A 19,756-nucleotide genomic window follows, 5' to 3' on the forward strand; every position below is an offset into this window, starting at 1 on the left:
GTAAATGTGATCCATAAATTTGATGAGAAACAGCTGCCGAAATCTTGAAACATTGAGTGGAAGCCAAGGTCAAGATTTTTCCTCCAGCAAACTTCAACTTAGATCTTTTGACCTTCAGATCAGTATGAAGCAGCTCCTTTACAAATATGGCAAACTAGGTATGAAGGTTGATGAGAAATTAGTGCTTGGAACTTTATTATAAGGTAATGTTTTATGTGGCTCACTAATAGAATAATGTGGATTTCAGTTATTAAAGATTTGTTTTTAAATGCAAATGTTCAGGACACATAAAAATTAGTGTTACTCTGCATATTAGTGTTTACTGGTATAGACACAGCTGCAAACAGTATAAACTCACATTTGGCATTGCTTAGTGGAAAGGCAGATCACAGTCTGTAATTATTTACTTGAAATCATATCTGGAACAAGCAACTTTAGACTGTTTATCTGGAACTATATTTTGTGCAGTTTGGGTGCATTATACTGGAACAGTAATGATATAAACATTTGGTATAATAATAAAAGAGTTGTGGCCATTTTGAATAATGAATCATACAAATTGTCAAACCTGGAGGAGTGATTTTTCTTTCTAACACAAGGTCCACATGGTCATTAAAGGTCATTGAAAGTCATTGAATTTTAGAGATTTTATTTTGCATAATAATATAATATGAAGGAAAAAATTTCTTTTGAGTAATTTTTTTAATGTTCTGTAACAATCAGAAGTACAGTTTGATTTTCGATTATGTCTCAACTATTATCATATTCCACTGGAAGTAATCAGATATAATGAATAGTGCCCCTTTCATGTGACGTCATAAATGTATGCACACTCTTTCACTAAGTTTAATTAGCATATTGCGACCTGGAAAATTCATTCTGTCATAGTTTGAACCTTACATTAAAGAAGTTTCACAAATGTGTGTTTAAAATACAGGCCACCTAAAAATTAAAATTGGCTGAATCCCAGCATGGTTCATCTTTAGTTTCTGATTTCATTTGGCAAATACTGGCTGATGATTATGATGATATCAATTTATTTTTAAAACTATCAGGTATATTAGAATATTGAAGCTGGAAAAGTGTTTATGGAGATACCAGATTGTGAGTCTGAAAATGGTCCAGTCTACCAGCTGTATGGATACAAAATAAAAATCAACCCCTCTTTCAATGGCGTTTTGAAATTAATTGTAAAGAAGGCATAATAAAAACTGAATTAAAATACGTTCATTTTAAAAGTAAAGTGAAATTTTCATTTCTTTTCACATACAAGTTAGCCCTGTAGGATCTTGTGCTACAAAGCTCTTATTAGCTATGCACAGACAATGGGGGAAATAATGGAAATCAAAACAGGTATTTGTATTTCACCATACCCTGTGTTCACATGATAATGTCTTACACGGAATTATTGGTTTTTATGTAATGCAAAACACCCAAATCTTGAATATCTGGCCATTTTATAATTTTATCACACATTTTAAGGTGAGTAAAGCCATGACACAATGTTTAAATTTAATTTGATCCTCTTATTCAGCCAAATATGCACTCATAGCATACATTTTTTAGAAAGAGTAACATTTTTACCCTACGTGAAGATATTTTTGAGCATTTTAGCTGAAGATGCCTTGTCAACATGATGGAAGGTGTACATACAGTTAATGACATCATTCTGAAGGTTCAGAAATATGTTATACTGCAAATGTATGTCAACTTTTGATTAAAATATGCACCATATAACAAATTCATAACATTTTAAAGAGTTGTTGTTTTAATAGGTCTGATCACCAACTTAAGCGGTATAGACTTCTGGACTGTTCATTTGGTGGATGTTAGTGACAACCTTTAGACTTACAAACGTGGATTAACCCATTTAAATTCTGGAGGAGTGTTGTGAAGTCTTTGCTTTTAATTTACTGCTCAATTTTCAGGTATAAGAACACATGCAATTGAAACAATCAATAGTAACATGATTTATATCTTTAACTTCACCTGGAGTATGTTTTTATTTCAGAGAAAATCAATGCAAGGTGAATTCTAATATTCGATCAGGGATGATTTACTGCCAAATTATTCTTGATAGCAAAAAAAAAAAATGGGAATACACGTTTTCACTGTCTATTTAATTCACTTGAAGAAATGTAGCGATATGATAACATTTATTTAGTTTTAGGTACTGTGCAAGTTGTTTACATTTTTTACATATTTCTAAATTTCCTTCTGTTGACGAGAAAACTGCTCCATATTCCTAAAATTTTGACTACATGCTATATTTAAATTTCATTTTTTAATCAGTCCCTGGCATAATATCTTAGGGTTTTGGGGTGAAAAGAAACATGAATATGCAATAATGCGACCCAGTAAATCCAAAATATATTAAAAATGCATATTTCAAAATACCTTGAGCGTAGCTACATATTATTCCTATAAGAGTTCAGTTAAATGTAAGAAATAAGAATCTAAAAATGAAATTAGGTAGTAAAGATATTTATTTGATCAGAATACCTTCAACAAGCAGACTTTGGCATTGATGGACTTCAAATCCTAACACAGCATTATGGAACAGATAATAAATGTGGCAGAGTTGTCAGTAAACTTTAACAGAGCATACGGTAGTGAAAAATCTTATTTTCGATTAGAAGTATCCATATAGCAACACATATGAACTGTGGAAAGGTGCACATAACAACCATAAAGAACAGTTCTAAAATTTGTTCCAGCTGGCTTTACTAGATATGTATATGCCCTCTCAGACAGAAGACTGTGAAAGGGACATCTCAGCACAAAACAATATTCATTCACAGGTAAGAAACAGATTAAGCTTGTAAAAATATGACAGATTAATGCATATACAGCTAAACGTGACATCATTTAAAGATTCTGATTTCAATAGGACTCTGACAGATTGGATCTGGAAGGAGATGGATATTAAAGTGTTAGGTAAATATTGAAATGTGGCCATTTCCTCAACCCACTCTACTTCCTCCTTATTTTGGTGACAAGTGTGAGCTCCCCTCCCCCCTTAAATAAAATCCTGGAAGCATCTCTGAACTGAAAGCACTGGTGTTGCAACTGGAGGAGAAAAAGCTAGAAGCTTTAGAGCAGTGGTTAACATATGGGTCCAATTACAAAGACTTTTAAAAAAAATCCCTATCATATTGTATTACATTTATTTATTTCTGTATTGTGTTTGTATTTTTTGTTGTTTTATTGAAGTAGAATACTTGATGCAGTCAAACATTATTGAAAACTGAAAACTGGTCATTGAAAAGTCACTGAATTTCAGTTCTCCTGATTTGTATGTACTTTGTTTAAAGCCACTATTTTTTGAGGGGGCAATACATAAAGTTCACAACACTGAAGGGTAATGATTCTGCATCATTATATACTTCAATACAATCCTAATAATGTAACACTATTGCTTTGCATGTCATGTTCATTGTACAAGTTTCATCTTTCCTTTTCTGACATAATTATTGCCAGTTTCTATTCGTGTTGGATCTTCATAAAAGTCAGTTATACACAGTGTGCCAGAAGATCCAAAGTCTGTGCTGTGTGTTGAAAATCCTTAGTAGAAACAAAAAGGATGGAACCTGTTCTGCCAGCACATAATTTGATGGCAATTCTGATGCAGACATTTTGCACTTGGGTGTTATTAGTGCATATTTCATAAGTATACACAATTAAATTTCTGCTTTACAGCTATGTTCCGAAGGCAGAAGAAGGAAAAAATGCTGGAATGTCAATTGTGGACTTTGGCATACAGACAGGATTCAAACTGGCAAATGATCAGGATCTGATGGATGTGAGTTCACTAATTCCTATTCATCAGCATATTCATTAAGCTGATATTTTGATATTTTCAACAGATAACCACCTATCAGATGTGTAAAGTTTCACCTAAGACCTTGATGATCAGAATACAGTATGCACCCGGTTCTGAACAGAATAAACCCAAATGTAGCATAATGCCTCACCAGATCAGTTTCCATGCTTCAGGATTATTCAATCAAAATGAAGGAGCTTTACTCTGGGGATTCATAAGGGGTGGGCAATATTGGCATCTGCTCAGGGAAACATTTTGTTGAGTTCGCAGTATTTCTTTCCAAGTTGGGGGCACAAAAGGCAACACTCTTCTGATGCACTGTTTCATCCAGGGCAAACGTTCTGTCATTCAGTTCACAACTAACACAAACGTGTCTCCAACCTTTCCACATGTTTGGATACCATTTGGTAGGAAAATTGCCTATAACATGTAAATGTACCTTTCCAAGTTTTCATCTTTATTGATCCAATTTTTATGGATGTATTAACATTTTATGTCAGTCTAAACTCTGTGACAGCACATCCTTAGATGCAGCGTAGTTCAGGAACCACTCAACATATTCTGATGCAATATGGTATACACAATATCTCATAGACCTAGATACACTTTTTATAAGTAATGTCTTGTCAATTTCATTTTGAATATAATCATGTCCCTTGATTATTAGCTAAATATTATCAAATAACATCCAAGAAATGCCTATATTTCAACACTTTATAACAAAATAGGTAAATAGGTAAAAGATTGTATTAGATATCTTACAATAAATTGAACAAGATAAGTCACTATATTTGCAGCAGTGGTGGTTTATACCATGTAAGGCTTTGCTTGGGTTTTAATACCATTCACTTAAATGGTGGGGTGTTTACACCATTTAAGTCCTTGCTGCTAGGGTTTTAATACCATTCATAAAAAGTGGATGGTGGTTTACACCATATAAGGTTTTGCTAAAGGTTTTTATATCATTCACTTCAATGGGGGTATATTGGAATCGTTGCATCCATCCATACATCCTTCCATCCATCCCACAATCATGAATGCAATAAGCCTTTTGTGTTTTTAATGGATTGCAATGAAATTTGGTAAATATGAAGCTCATCACCGGAAGATGTGCAGGTAGATAAATCTCTTTGCTCCTGTAATTTTAAGCTCACCTGGTCATAAAGCGTGGTTTGAACCAGACTTTGAATACAAGCTTGTCATCAAATTCTGACAGATTTTGATCATGATAAAGATCAAAATATATTAATGATGTTATCTGGCATCTGACTGACTTTGTTATCATTCTGGATACAGTATTTCTTGGATTGATTTTGATTAAATGTGAAATATTTGCTTGCATTGTTAAGATTTCAGACAAGTTGAATAAGGACCAAGACTGATGCATATTACTAATTTGATCTTGCCTTTGATTGACTGAGTCTGTTAAAACTCTTGAGGACATATTTCCGTTAGAGGTTTTACCAAACTTGAAATAAATGATTATATTACTAAGATATTAGACAAATTGTTCCGTTCGAATGCTAGGTTGGTGGCAATTCCCCTAACCTCATGAGCCCAGATGCGTAATAGGTTCATTTGAGTCGTGGTTATTTCCCTGTATGTTGAGCAAATACTCCACTTGATCCAGGATGAGAGAGCCTGAGCTGTTATATTGTCTTGTCCTGACTTAAGAGGCAGAATAAGGCGTGATCTCTTTTGACACACTGGTCCTGTTCAATTAAAGTTCCACTTAAAAGATATGACTCGATCTTGTAAGTGGCCGTCAGTTGATGCATCCAGGAAAGACAGCTTTCAAGACAAAGGTCTGGTAACCCATGGAAGGGAGATGGCTCTTGGCAATGAACAAGGAAACTGTCATCTTGTCGGAACTGCAAATAAATGGGATCTGCAGACGGGACATGTATTTCACTAATTCTGCCAGATGTCTCTAAGGCCATGAGGAAGCAGGTCTTGTAGGATAGGTGTGCCAGAGATGCCCATGCATTTGGTTAAAAGGGGGTCTTGTTCAGCCAGGTTAACACCCAAGGTAGAGTCTACTTAGGGCAGAGGGTTAAAGTTGTAGGCCGAGTATACTAAAAAGATAGCGATTAAATCAGCTAAGTCCTTGAATTTCTTTACACCCATGATGACGAAATGTGTCAGCGATCATATAGCGGAAGCCTTTGATCATACTCAGAGTTAAATTTCTTTCTTCAAAGAGCCAGAGGAAGAAATTAGCTATCTGTAAGATCGATGTCTGGAGAGGTAAAATATGATTGGTTGTGCACCACTGGGTGTAGTTATTGAAGGATTTTTAAAAAATACAATTAAAAAGATTGTGTAATAGCAGACATTAATTCTCAATAGTTGGTGGTAAATGTCTCTGATATTACATGCAATTCTAATGCACATGATGTAGTATCTTTGTCATTACATATTACTGCCTCTTTGCCTATAAAGAATATTAACAATTACAAGCTTGTTTATTCATTAAAAGGTATTCATCACACACATTTATTAATGTACACTGAAGGGTCTATTCAGAAGTACATATTTGTATATTTCACTCCACCCCCACCCCCTGCCACGAAAATGACAGTTGGAATATGTGATCAATTCACTCCAGCATTGTTCTGTCCTGGCAGGAATTCAAATGCAGTGTTACAGAATATTGTGCGTGTAACTAGTTTGAGTTTTAAAATGAATGCCATCAGACTTATTAAATATACTGGTCATCATATGAAGATGTACATTTGACAAGTCACTGTGATTCTTAGATTTTTCTAAAATGAGTTATTTCTTTTTTGCTTGGAGCCATATATATGATGCTATTTGCAGTAGGATAAATATACTGTTTTATAACCATCTACCACTCCCATTGTTGTATGGTTGAAATCCACCACATTTAAAAAAATGAAAGATTTAAACAAATTTATTAAAACATTGAATTTTTTATGCACTCTCTCCCCCATTACAGAGATCAGTGGGAAGCAATGCCTAACAAATATGAGACTCATTGATATGAACTTTGTCTTCAAGGTGAACTTAGCATTTAGAGGACAGTCAACAGTGCTACAGCTCTAGGTCTTAAACTATGTAACAGAAAAAATTGAAACTAAATAGTTTAGTAAAATTGACAAGTTATTATTTTTGTTAAGTTACAAAGTGAAAACTTAAGAAACAAAAGTATTGTGAATTAAATCCCAAATAATCCTAAATGTCCTAAAGTATAGAATGTTCCAAATGAATTCCAATAGTCTTAAATGTCCTGATATACCGGTACTCTTGAATGTCCTAATATACCAGAATGATGCAATCGTAAATGTCTTTGAATGAGTTCACAATAATCCCAAAGCAATTTGTTAGTCCAAATGTCAATGAGCACTTTGTAATTCCCATGAATAATTTAAAATTTAAAGCCATAATTTGTCTCAAATTATATCTGGATACAATCACAACCGTAACTGATTCCACAGACTGACCTTATAACAGGAATTAACTATTAGCTTACCAAGTACCATATGTATGTATCTGTGTGTGTCTATGTGTGTGTGTATATATATATATATATATATATATATATATATATATATATATATATATATGCACACACACAAATATACCCCCCTTGACATACAATATAAGAGAATGTTCTGGATTCCCATGGATAATTCCACTAACTGATAAACGAGGTTTGAGGTTAGGCCTTGAACTCAAATTGAACTAAGCATCTTATTTACTACTTACAATCATGAAAAAAGTCAGGTATGAAAATCTCTATCCACAACCCTCAATCAAGGAATAATAAAACAAGTACACAATACATCCCAGTGACCTTAAAACTCAGTCACAGGATAACTTATGTTTGATCTTCTATGTAGAATGAGGAAGATTGTTTTCTCAAAATACCAAGTATAACATTTTCCATTACAATCAGATTCATTTTTGAAACTTGCAGTTTTATTATCATAGAAGGTGGATACATATTAAGTAAAACAATATTCAATTGTTTTCTTTACAGTCCCCTTAAGACACATAAAATTTATTTTGATAAACAAAATTCTAGAAGCTAATCACTTGATCAAAATTTGTATAGTAAACTAGTTTTATTTCCTGCTTCTGTCATGTTTGGGTGCCTAATGTGGTGCAAGATAGAAATGAACTCAGCTAGTCCCTGGCTTTCAGTTGATTGCCATAAAGCCCTGTACTTGTAATGGTCATCATCTAAACAAACATTTTTTATTGTGGAATCTTTGTTGAGAGTTATTGACCGTTTGTCTTGCATATGAATACAGTGTAATATTCATACTATTAAGTTTTGAAGTCTCTTGACTGTTTCTAGAGTTACTAAATTAAAAGGAGACTTGTAGTTGATGAACAGTTTAAAATGGAGGTCTTTTATCCATAGTGTACTCCTTTGGACTTATCTTGGCCATATTACATATTTACAATATATGTATATAAATTACATTGTTTATGTATGTTTCATGCTGTATATAAATTTGGCCTTCAAACTTTGAATGTTGTGGTAAGGTATTCTTTAGGTTGAAGAAATAAATGTTCCTAGTTAACACGGGTGGACACAGTTGACCCTTTGTCCAAGGTTTGCATCTGTGAATCACTTGTCACATTACAAAGATTCAATTAACCACCAATGAAACTGATCACTAGTTATGTGTGTATTGTTGCATAATCAAATGGAAGTGCATGATCTTTCCTGATTCAGTATAGCAAATAGAATTTTTTTTTAGTGTATAACATATAGTAATTCAGCTCATGGTAACTTCTACATTTTCCATCTTGTTTTCTATGAAACTTTCACAATAGATTTATGAGACATTTCTCAATCATTTGGAAATATTTAAAACAAAACAATACAGGTTTTAGACAAATATTATACAGGTTTTCGACAAATACTAAACAGGTTTTAGACAAAACAAAACAATACATTTTTTAGACAAGGAAAATATTTAGTAGGATAATTCATTCTCTGTATTTATGAGAAATAAAAAAAGTATTTTCTAAAGATATATGCTGTAACATAATGAAATCAGTCAAATCTGCTTGTTTAGATTCATACTCTTGCAGACATAGAAACTGAATATTATTCTACAACTGTTTATCTTGTCACTTTTATAGCATTCATTTTGGTCTGTTTCAGTTGCTAGAACAAGGAAAAATAAATCATTTTGAGAAACCAGGAGACACAAGAGAGTCAGTTATCTTGTATGTAGATGATGTGAGTACATCTGCCAAACTTGGTTTTTATTTATCAATTTATGACAGACATCCAAGAGCATAGACAGAAGTTACCAACATTTGGCAGTAGGGTACTTTGTTGACACTGCCATTTTATTCCTATGACACCATGGTCTACAAGATATTTTGTTGAATTATGAGTTCATTGACAAGATTGTCAACAAATGTTACATAGTTTAAAAAATACTTGTAACTGATTTTAATTTACATGCATTTATATAAAAAATAATGGAACAAGATTTTATACAGAAGCCTCCAGCATATAATTTATTAACTCAAACGTCTCAAACATCAGATTCGTCTGAGCATTATAGCAGTGTTTTGTAACTGTTTAACATTATTCACCAATCAGTTCAAGTGAAAATTCATATAATGGTGTTTGCCACTAGTATAAGGAGGGAGCCCTGATAGCCATGAATACGGATGAATGGTATATATAAAGTGTAAAGATGGAGACCCAATAGCTATGAATACGGATGAATGGTATATATAAAGTGTAAAGATGGAGACCCAATAGCTATGAATACGGATGAATGGTATATATAAAGTGTAAAGATGGAGACCCAATAGCTATGAATACGGATGAATGGTATATATAAAGTGTAAGGATGGAGACCCAATAGCTATGAATACGGATGAATGGTATACATAAAGTATAAGGATGGAGCCCCAATAGCCATGAAGATGGATGAATGGTATGTATAAAGTGTAAAGATGGAGACCCAATAGCAATATGAATGGTATATACGAAGTATAAGGATCGAGACCCAATAGCCATGAAAACTGATGAATGGTATGTATAAAGCATGAGGATGGAACTCCAATAGCCATAAAGACTGATGAATGGTATATATAAAGTATATGGATGGAGCTCCAATAGCCATGAAAACTGATGAATGGCATATATAAAGTGTGAGGATGGAACTCCAATAGCCACAAAGACTGGTGAATGGTATACATAAAGTATAAGGATGGAACTCCAATAGCCATGAAAACTGATTAATGGCATATATAAAGTATACAGATGGAGCTCCAATAGCCATGAAACTAACGAATGGCATATATAAAGTATAAGGATGTAACTCCAATAGCCATAAAGACTGATGAATCGCATATATAAAGCATACGGTTGGAACTCCAAAAGCCTTGAAAACTGATGAATGGCATATATAAAGTATAAGGATGGAACTCCAATAGCCATAAAGACTGATGAATCGCATATATAAAGCATACGGTTGGAACTCCAAAAGCCTTGAAAACTGATGAATGGCATATATAAAGTATAAGGATCGAGACTCCAATAGCCATGAAAACTGATGAATGGCATATATAAAGTATAAAGATGGAACTCCAATAGCCACAAACACTGATGAATCGCATATATAAAGCATACGGTTGGAACTCCAAAAGCCTTGAAAACTGATGAATGGCATATATAAAGTATAAGGATGGAACTCCAATAGCCACAAACACATGAATCGCATATATAAAGCATACGGTTGGAACTCCAAAAGCCTTGAAAACTGATGAATGGCATATATAAAGTATAAGGATGGAACTCCAATAGCCACAAAGACTGATGAATCGCATATATAAAGCATACGGTTGGAACTCCAAAAGCCTTGAAAACTGATGAATGGCATATATAAAGTATAAGGATGGAACTCCAATAGCCACAAAGACTGATGAATCGCATATATAAAGTATAGGGATGGAACTCCAATAGCCATGAAAACTGATGAAATGGTGTAAATAAAGTATAGGGATGGAACTCCAATAGCCTTGAAAACTGATGAATGGCATATATAAAGTATATGGATGGAGCCCCAATAGCCACAAAGACTGATGAATCGCATATATAAAGCATACGGTTCGAACTCCAATAGCCTTGAAAACTGATGAATGGCATATATAAAGTATATGGATGGAGCCCCAATAGCCACAAAGACTGATGAATCGCATATATAAAGCATACGGTTCGAACTCCAATAGCCTTGAAAACTGATGAATGATAGGCATGATTAGTTCTCAGACCCACTTGAGCATCTTGTTTATATATAGTTGCCATAACACAACGTGTCATGCTAAAAACACAATTTTATTTACTCCCAAACCTCACAAAATGGTTGTATTTTGAAAACAGTTATCTTAGAAACAAAATGTAAACCGGGCTTTTTCGTCCACCTTAATATCTGCCTGTAACATGTATGTATAAATAGTAGACAGTCCTGCTTTGAACTTATGTAAAACTATCCTGGGGAAGTGCATACAGTTAATTTCATACAGGCAAATAAAATGGAAGGTGGTCAGATATAAACAAATCACATTTCACAGACAACTTATTATAATTGGCAAACAATAGCATTGGTGATGTCATGTTAAATTCTTCTGAACACTGCAACAGGAGAACCCACTAGGTTAATTTGCATTGGTTAAGTACACTAAAGGAAATCACAGTTAGGTAAATCAAAGAGATGCATATTAAAGAATGTTGAAGAGCAATGTTGAAGAAGAAAAGTTATTTTATATCATTGTTGTGAATGTTTAAACCACTTTTATTAAAGATTATTGGCACGTTCGTGATCAGCAGCAACATTTCTTTTGGAATTTACTCTTTATATAAAATATAAAACAAAGCAATACATGAATGTAGAGATCAATCCAAAAAGTAATAACATGTTTCAACAATCATCAACAAACCCTGTCACTAGCACTGAAGTACTTTTCTGCAATTTTGTTGCAGAGAACAATCTGCTGTTTTCAGTTGCAGATCATTTTTTAGACCTGTGTTAGGAAATATTTCTGGATAGTGATATTGCTCTGTTGCAAAAGGAGAAAAACAGCCAGTATCATAAAAAAGAATCATGATTACAAAAACAGGATTATCCTGGAAAATCAGGAATGCATTTATTTTGACAGTATTAAGGAGGTGACTGTATACATGTCATCAGATGTAGCAAAATATAATGGGACTGAATGAATATGAATGTTGTGAACAGAAGGCTGCTATACGGAAGTTAACCTTAATAGAGTTGATTTAACAGATGTTTTAACTTTGATAGATTCCAGGGTATCCAGATGTTCTCACCTTCAAGTTTACTCTAACAAAAGAGATAGAGGTGGTTAATGAGATCCAACCTGCAGCTGTCACTGTCTACCAATATGATGACCCTGGTAAATACCTTGATCATGTGCACAAACACATAATTTATGAGACTCTATTTATAACCAGGGGTATTGACTACTATGATTAACTTGCATGCAGTGTTCTCCTGGATCAGACTGATGTATTTACCTGGACCAGGCTAATGTATTTGCCTAATCAGGCTAATGTACTTGCCTGGATCAGGCTAATATGTTTACCGGGATGAGGCTAATGTACTTGCCTGGATCACGCTAATATATTTATCAGGATGAGGCTAATGTATTTGCCTATATCAGGCTAATATATTTGCCTTACCAAGTTATTGTATTTATTGTACTTACCTAATCAGGCTAATGTATTTACTTAGATGAGGCTAATGTACTTGCCTGGATCAGGCTAATATATTTACCTGGATGAGGCTAATGTATTTGCCTAATCAAGCGAGTGTATTGCCTCATCAAGGTTAATGTATTTGCCTAATGCAGCTAATATATTAGCCTATATATTGTGTGCTTAACTTACCCAAGGAGAGTGTAAGAATTTTGTATCTCAGTTTAAGATGACAGCTTTATTTCTCTATCCTTCCTTTAATGTGTAGGGAGTCAGTTGGGGTTGGGATCATGAATTTTGATTCCAGACTTGGGCATTTTAAATAAAATAATGCCATCTTTTTGTACACCTGTTTGTCTATCCATTCTACACCTTTCTAAACAGCAGGAAGGAAATACATCAATTCTTATAGAATAACCATCAACAAGAGTAGTATAATGGAATCAAAGGTCAAATACATACACACAAATTAAAATAACATTTTAAAATGTTATGCCCCTACCAAATCTGTTTGAGAGGGTATATTGTGTTACCACTGTCTGTCCAGTTATTAAGTAACATTGAGGACAGCAAGGTCAATCATCAAGTAACATGAAGGGCAGCAAGGTCAATCATTAAGTGACATGGAGGGCAGCAAGGTCAATTATTAAGTGACATGGAGGGCAGCAAGGTCAATTATTAAGTGACATGGAGGGCAGCAAGGTCAATTATTAAGTGACATGGAGGGCAGCAAGGTCAATTATTAAGTGACATGGAGGACACGAGAGTAGTCATTAAGTAACATGGATGGCAGCAAGGTCAATCATTAAGTGAGATGGAGGCAGCTAGGGTAGTCATTAAGCAACATTGAGTGCAGCAAGGTCAATCATTTAATGACATTGAGGGAAGCTAGGCCAGTCATTAAATAGCAAGGAGGGCAGCTAGGCCATTCATTAAGTGACATAGAGGGCAGCTATGCCAGTTGTTATGTGACATGAAAGCATCAGGGTTGGTCATTAAGTATCCAGTCGTCTTCAGATATTTTTACACTCCTCTTACTGACACTAGAACAGATTGGGGAGCAGATTATACTTTATCACAGACAAATGAAATTTGCCTTTCAATGTACTACCAAACTCTCTCCTGATTGGTCAAATCTTGCACATGATGTGGTGTTTATAGGCCCAAATAATAAATCTTGGCGGCCCAGAAACCAAATTTCATTCCACCTTTTGTCATACAAATATTTCCTCACCTACCAGCAGCAAAATTTAGTCTTGTAAATATTATAATATTCTGTTTTCCCAAATTACCACCATGGTTATTAAAATCTCTCAAAGTAATATTTGATCTTTTAGATTCCAGAAGTCCTCTACATATTTTCTCAATTTCTCGAGTAAAGTCATGAAATCAGAGACACATATTATGGTTTTATGTCACCGTATATTATGGTTTAAAAGATGGAGACAGGGTTCGAGCTGTTGTTGCAAGAGTCCATGGCACCATTACAAACCACTTTCTGGATAAATCCTGTTGGCTGCCTTAATGTGACTAAGTCATAATGGTATTATAGGTAAAGAAAGGACCAATAAACCAGCCAGAACTTCTCAGCAGTTACCAATTTCAAATCAGCAGGTTCATCTTACTTGGCAAAATATGTGGAATGAAACTTTCACAAACTTCAGGACATGAAACGCATCAACGGAGATTGGCATCCCTCATGTAGAACAATCCCTCCCCTTACACACATGTACACTCCTTTCTGACACTTATACTTACTCCCCTCACACAACAGCACAGTCCCACTCTCAGACTAAAGCACACTCTTTACATTATACACCAGTACACTCAACCCCTCAGACACTAGTACTGACCTTCCCACAGACACCATTATTCCCCTCTCCACTGACTCTATTACACTACATCCTCAAACACCAGTACACTCCAATCAGATACAAGTTCACCCTCCTCTTACACACTAGTATACTCCACTTATATGACACAAATATACCTCACTCTTCCCCTCAGAAACCATTACTCTACTTACCTCATATTCTAGTACGCTACTCCCCTCAGACACCAGTATAATTCTTAACTCAAAAACTAGTAATCTTCCCCTTAGGAAACTAGTGCAGTTCTCTTCTCAGAAACCTGAAAAATCACACCTTTGCACACGTTATACACTTCTCCATGTTACAGCTGAAATGATTACCAAATATTGAATGCATTTGGATAGCGTTCATATATTTGTCAGTGTTAATAAGGCTGCCAAATTCATCTATTCTTTCTGGTCTACTTTGGTATTTACGAACACACGCACATGCACACACACACACACACACACAACTGCCAATCCACATTGAAAACATGGAACTCTGTGACCTAATTCTAGTTAAATGACATTTTAGATGTGTTGGTTTAATATTTGTTGGATTGAGACCAAACTTTGAATGAATGCAGTTGTTATTTTTATGGTTATCTTGAAACTTGGTATGACATAAAACATTCCTTTAGCCCTGAAGATAAACAATAGTTATTTAGTGTTTTTTCTGATTTTTGTGACATTTTTAACACATTATTGGCTATATCAAGCTGCAGAAATGGGAGCCTAAGTATTGTTCCCAAGGATATTCCAAAGCAGCCAACTCAGGTTGGCCAAGGCAACCTTTGGATCATGGGTTAGACATACTAACAATGAAACAACTATGCCTCTCTTTGTACAAAAGGTAACGAACGTCAGAAACTCTTGTTAATATGGTAGATAAAGTCTATGTTGACATTGATGTGACACCTATTCTGTACCATGTTGACACTGATAATGAAACAAATTCAATACCATGTTGACATTGATATAACCCCTATTCTGTACATGTTGTCATTGATATGACCTGTTATGTACCATGTTGACATTGATTGACCATCAATTTTATACAAAGTTGACATTGATATGACCCCTATTCTATACCATGTTGATATTGATATGACCTCTATTCAATACCATGTTGATCAATTTTATACAAAGTTGACATTGATATGATCCCTATTCTATACCATGTTGACATTGATTGACCATCTATTTTATACTATGTTGACATTGATTTGAACCCTATTCAATTCTTTTCAAATTGCCATATTACATGTTATTTTATCAAGAGCACCTGAGTGACAGTAAACATTCAGAGCAATTCTGTGAGTAATCCGACTATTTAGAATTTGGACAGGATTTACCCTTTGAGTGGTAGTTTGAATTTCAAGTGGCTTAGCACATGTGAAGTTATTACCTTGTAAAATAATTCAGCCTTACATAGTTTTCATTTTGCCTTGTTTGTTTTGTTTGTAAAATGCTTCCACATGTGCAGTGTAAAGAATCAAATATTTGCTAAGAATATTCAAAAGAAAGCATCCTGATTAAAATGTTTGGTTATTTGTTTTAGCTCCACTCCACTCCCTGTACTTAGAGATCCACAATTATGTTTTCCACAGTCTAGCCCTTTCCCTAGAAGCATTACTTACAGTTCCACTCCCTGTACACCATTATATTTTCAGTCTAGTCCTTTCCCTTGACACATTAATTACAGCTCCACTCCCTGTATTTAGAGATCTACCCTTATTATTTTCCACAGTCTAATCCTTTTTCTCTTGAAGTATTAATTACAGCTTTACTCTCTGTACTTAGAGACCTCTCCGGTGGACTAGTGGTTAGAGCGTCCGCCTCGGATGCGGGAGGTCGTGGGTTTGATCCCCGGCTGAGTCATACCAAAGACCTGCAAAAATGGTACTAACAGCTGCCTTGCTTGGCGCTCAGCGTTAAGAGGTTAGTGTTAGGACTGGTCGGCCCGGTGTCAGGATAATGTCACTGGGTGGGACATCATGCTACATGTCTGCGGCATGATGCCCCAGTGCTAGACATCACTATAAACTGCCACATTGCAGACATCATAGCGATATGACTGAAAAATTGTTAAAGCTACGTTAAAAATCCAAATCACATCACATCACTCTGTACTTAGAGATCAACCCTTATATTTTCCACTGTCTAGTCCTTTCCCTCGAAGTACTAATAATTACAGTTCCATTCCCTGTAGTTAGAGATCCACCCTTATATTTTCCACAGTATAGCCTTTCCTATGAAGCATTAATGGAAGACCTTACTGCAAAACTTAACAAATTTTAGAAGTCACCATTGGATTTTTTGATGAACGCAGTTGCAGTCAAAACAAAATTATTCAGGCCTTGAAATCATAAAACTTCTGAGACCAAGTTTGAGCCTGTGAATTTGACTGAGAGTGAAAAATCAATCTCAGACCCAAGCTTACTTTTATGACATCTGGGCCAGGTTTTAAAGAGAGTACATCTAGCAGTCCCATTTCTTTTTCTAACAGAGAGTACCTTTTGAAGTCCGATTTATTTTTATTAATGAGAGTAATTTTAGATATCCCATTTCTTTTACCAAGGTATGCAAACAAATAGGAAATTTAGTTTGTTTGCTTATTACTTATTTCAACATCAGAATTTGTTTTCCAGATAAAAGATGCACAGAGTTTTACAATCTCATGAGTGGGTCCAGTGGAGAAATTCGCAGATCATGCGAAGGAAGGATTTGTGAATGCCTTGAAGGTTAGCACAGCACATGTGAACTTAAACATTTATTTCAGGCAATAAGTCAGCACATGTGAACTTAAACATTTATTTCAGGCAATAAGTCAGCACATGTGAACTTAAACGTTTATTTCAGGCAAAAAGTCAGCACATGTGAACTTAAACGTTTATTTCAGGCAGTAAGTCAACACTGTGATTGATCACTTTAAATAAATTACTTTGTTTTAATGTTGAAACTTGACATTTAAGATAATGTACACATTGTTTAGGTTTTCCTATTCTGGATTGCACTTCGTATACGAAGACATTGACAAACAGTTGCCATCTTTGCTTCCCGCATGATATGTCGTATGGCAGATAACTCTCCCATATAATTCCAGGATGCAATGAATAATATAAAGATTTTAATAATACATGAAAGAATATTTCTTAGAAAGTCCAAATTGATGTATAAAGTATCCAGAAAAGCCATTCATGTCTATCTAAGCAATATCTTTCACCAAAGAGATGTTGATGGTACTCCAAATTTTTAGGTCCATAAGAAGTAAAAATAACATAATACCAAGGCCAAATAAGGAATTGTTTAAAAAAAGTTGTCAATATACTGGTCCATTGGTATGGAACAACATTCCCAGTGATATAAGGCGGCTCCTAACATTTCTTCTTTTCATAATCATTGTCTCAAATGGATGAAATCTTTAAGCAATTGAACAGTTCTAGTACAATAAATACTGCCTGCGTGTCGGTAATTTTGCATCATTTTCACAGTTGAAGTTTTCAATGCAGGATGATATTTTATATTTTATATATGTTTATGTGTTCACATATGCCTGTGCATGTAATTTTATTTTTAAAATCACTTAATTATTTAGTGTCAGGTCAGATTGTACACATCGTATTTATATACTGTATATATTGTACATAACAAATAGAAGGTCTCAATGTAGATTAGTTCTGTAAATAATTGAGTTAACTTCTCTAAATAAAGTCTTTATTGTTATTATTATTATTATTATTATTATTATTATTACAGTGTTCATGTCACATTTTTTTATGGAACATCACCTGTAGGTAGAGGCAGAGATGTATTATTTTTGGGCACTGTAGATCTAGGCATAAGATCGCTGAAGTCAAAGTGTGATTCTCTAGGCCACATCAAATGTCCAGTGTCCTCAGAAAATTTTCATCAAGTAAGTCAACTATACTTGGACAGGGGCAGCTCCCTACTGAAGGTCAAGCAGTGAAAGGCCAGGGTTGCTGGCACCAGCATTTCATTTTTGGTTATATGATGGTCAGAACATTTGTGATGGCCTGTTGTTGGTCATGCATCAGTTCATTAACATATGTTTGTTACTCTTCCTACACTATTTAGATTACCTTGAAACTTGATACACATTCATCCCAATGACTAGTTGGTCCTAAATGCAAATGGTACAGCTCAGATAGCCAATATTGCTATTACAGCAGCCATCTTGAAGATCTTGTTACTGAACAGATGGTCATATCAGCATGGGATATTCACTAAAAGATCCCTTGTGATGTTTATTTGGTCCTAAATTGTTGTTCTTGTTGTTGTTATAGGGTTTAATGCCATTTTTCAGCACAAGATAGGCTATACATGGCCGCCAGTATAATTGGTGGAGGAAGAACCCTGGAAAACACTAGGAAGAACCACCGACCCACGAGAAGCTACTGGCAGGCTTTCTCACGTACCAACGTCAGCCGAGGCTGAGACTCAGACTCACGCAGACAGAGGTGAGATGGCAGTGATTCATAACGGTGAGTGCTTTAGACCACTCGGCCACTCGGGATCCCCCTAAATTGTTGTCAATCTGACCATCATTATGACCACCATAACAACTATGTTGAAAATTTATGATCACAATTCCTCCTTGATGGATGGTCATGTGGGGAAAGAGTTTTCACCAAAAGATTTCTTGTGATGTCCAGTTGGTCCAAAATGAAAATGGCGCCAACCTGCCAACACTTATGGCCACCATGGCAGCCATCTTGAAAATGTTATTATCTCTCTTTCTAAAGAAAACTCATTGACACAAGGTTTTCAACCAGAGGACTACATATGGTATCTAGACAGTCAAAAATGAAAGTTATTGCTGATTCATTCACCACCGAAAAATATTGTTAATATTACTCCATCTCAATGGATGGTCATATTGGCATGAGGTTTTCATGAAAAGACTTCTTATGATATCTAATTGGTCCTAAACTGTAAATGGTACTGATCTGATGTTCATTCTTTTCACTAAAATGGCCTTCTTGAAAATTTTGTTATGGCTTCTCCTCCTAAATGAATGGTCATATTGACATGGACTTTTACCTGAAGACTTTGTCTCAATAGACGTTAAGATGATTCGGATGATGAGCTGATTTGGCTTGTATTTCTACGAGCTATTGCCCAAGTCTGACTTGAAATATTCATCTTACTGGCTTGTGAAAGCTATAGAATTTACACTTTTTGTTTGGTTTCAATTCAATTCACTGTGAAATTTCATCTCTACAAAAGCTCTGATGAGTTTTCTGATGACCAGACTTATGGCCCTTGGACAACTTAGAAAAGTCTTCTGAGATGTAAACACTCTAGGATTCACACTTTTGAGTATTTGATTTAAACCAAATTG

General features: G+C 34.9%; 1 protein-coding gene across 1 annotated transcript in view; it reads left to right on the forward strand.

The window, feature by feature from the left end:
* LOC149773176 (complement C3-like) overlaps positions 1-19,756 on the forward strand; it is a 519,398-nt gene that overhangs the window by 456,600 nt on the left and 43,042 nt on the right. The window contains exons 31-34 of the mRNA XM_089946681.1: positions 3,700-3,802; positions 8,967-9,044; positions 12,127-12,238; positions 17,043-17,135. Coding sequence (XP_089802807.1) covers positions 3,700-3,802; positions 8,967-9,044; positions 12,127-12,238; positions 17,043-17,135 — 386 coding nt within the window. The remainder of the gene's footprint in view (positions 1-3,699; positions 3,803-8,966; positions 9,045-12,126; positions 12,239-17,042; positions 17,136-19,756) is intronic.

This window comes from Sinohyriopsis cumingii, unplaced genomic scaffold (assembly GCF_028554795.1).
Source record: "Sinohyriopsis cumingii isolate HCF-2022 unplaced genomic scaffold, ASM2855479v2 utg000837l, whole genome shotgun sequence".
Lineage (NCBI taxonomy): Eukaryota > Metazoa > Mollusca > Bivalvia > Unionida > Unionidae > Sinohyriopsis > Sinohyriopsis cumingii.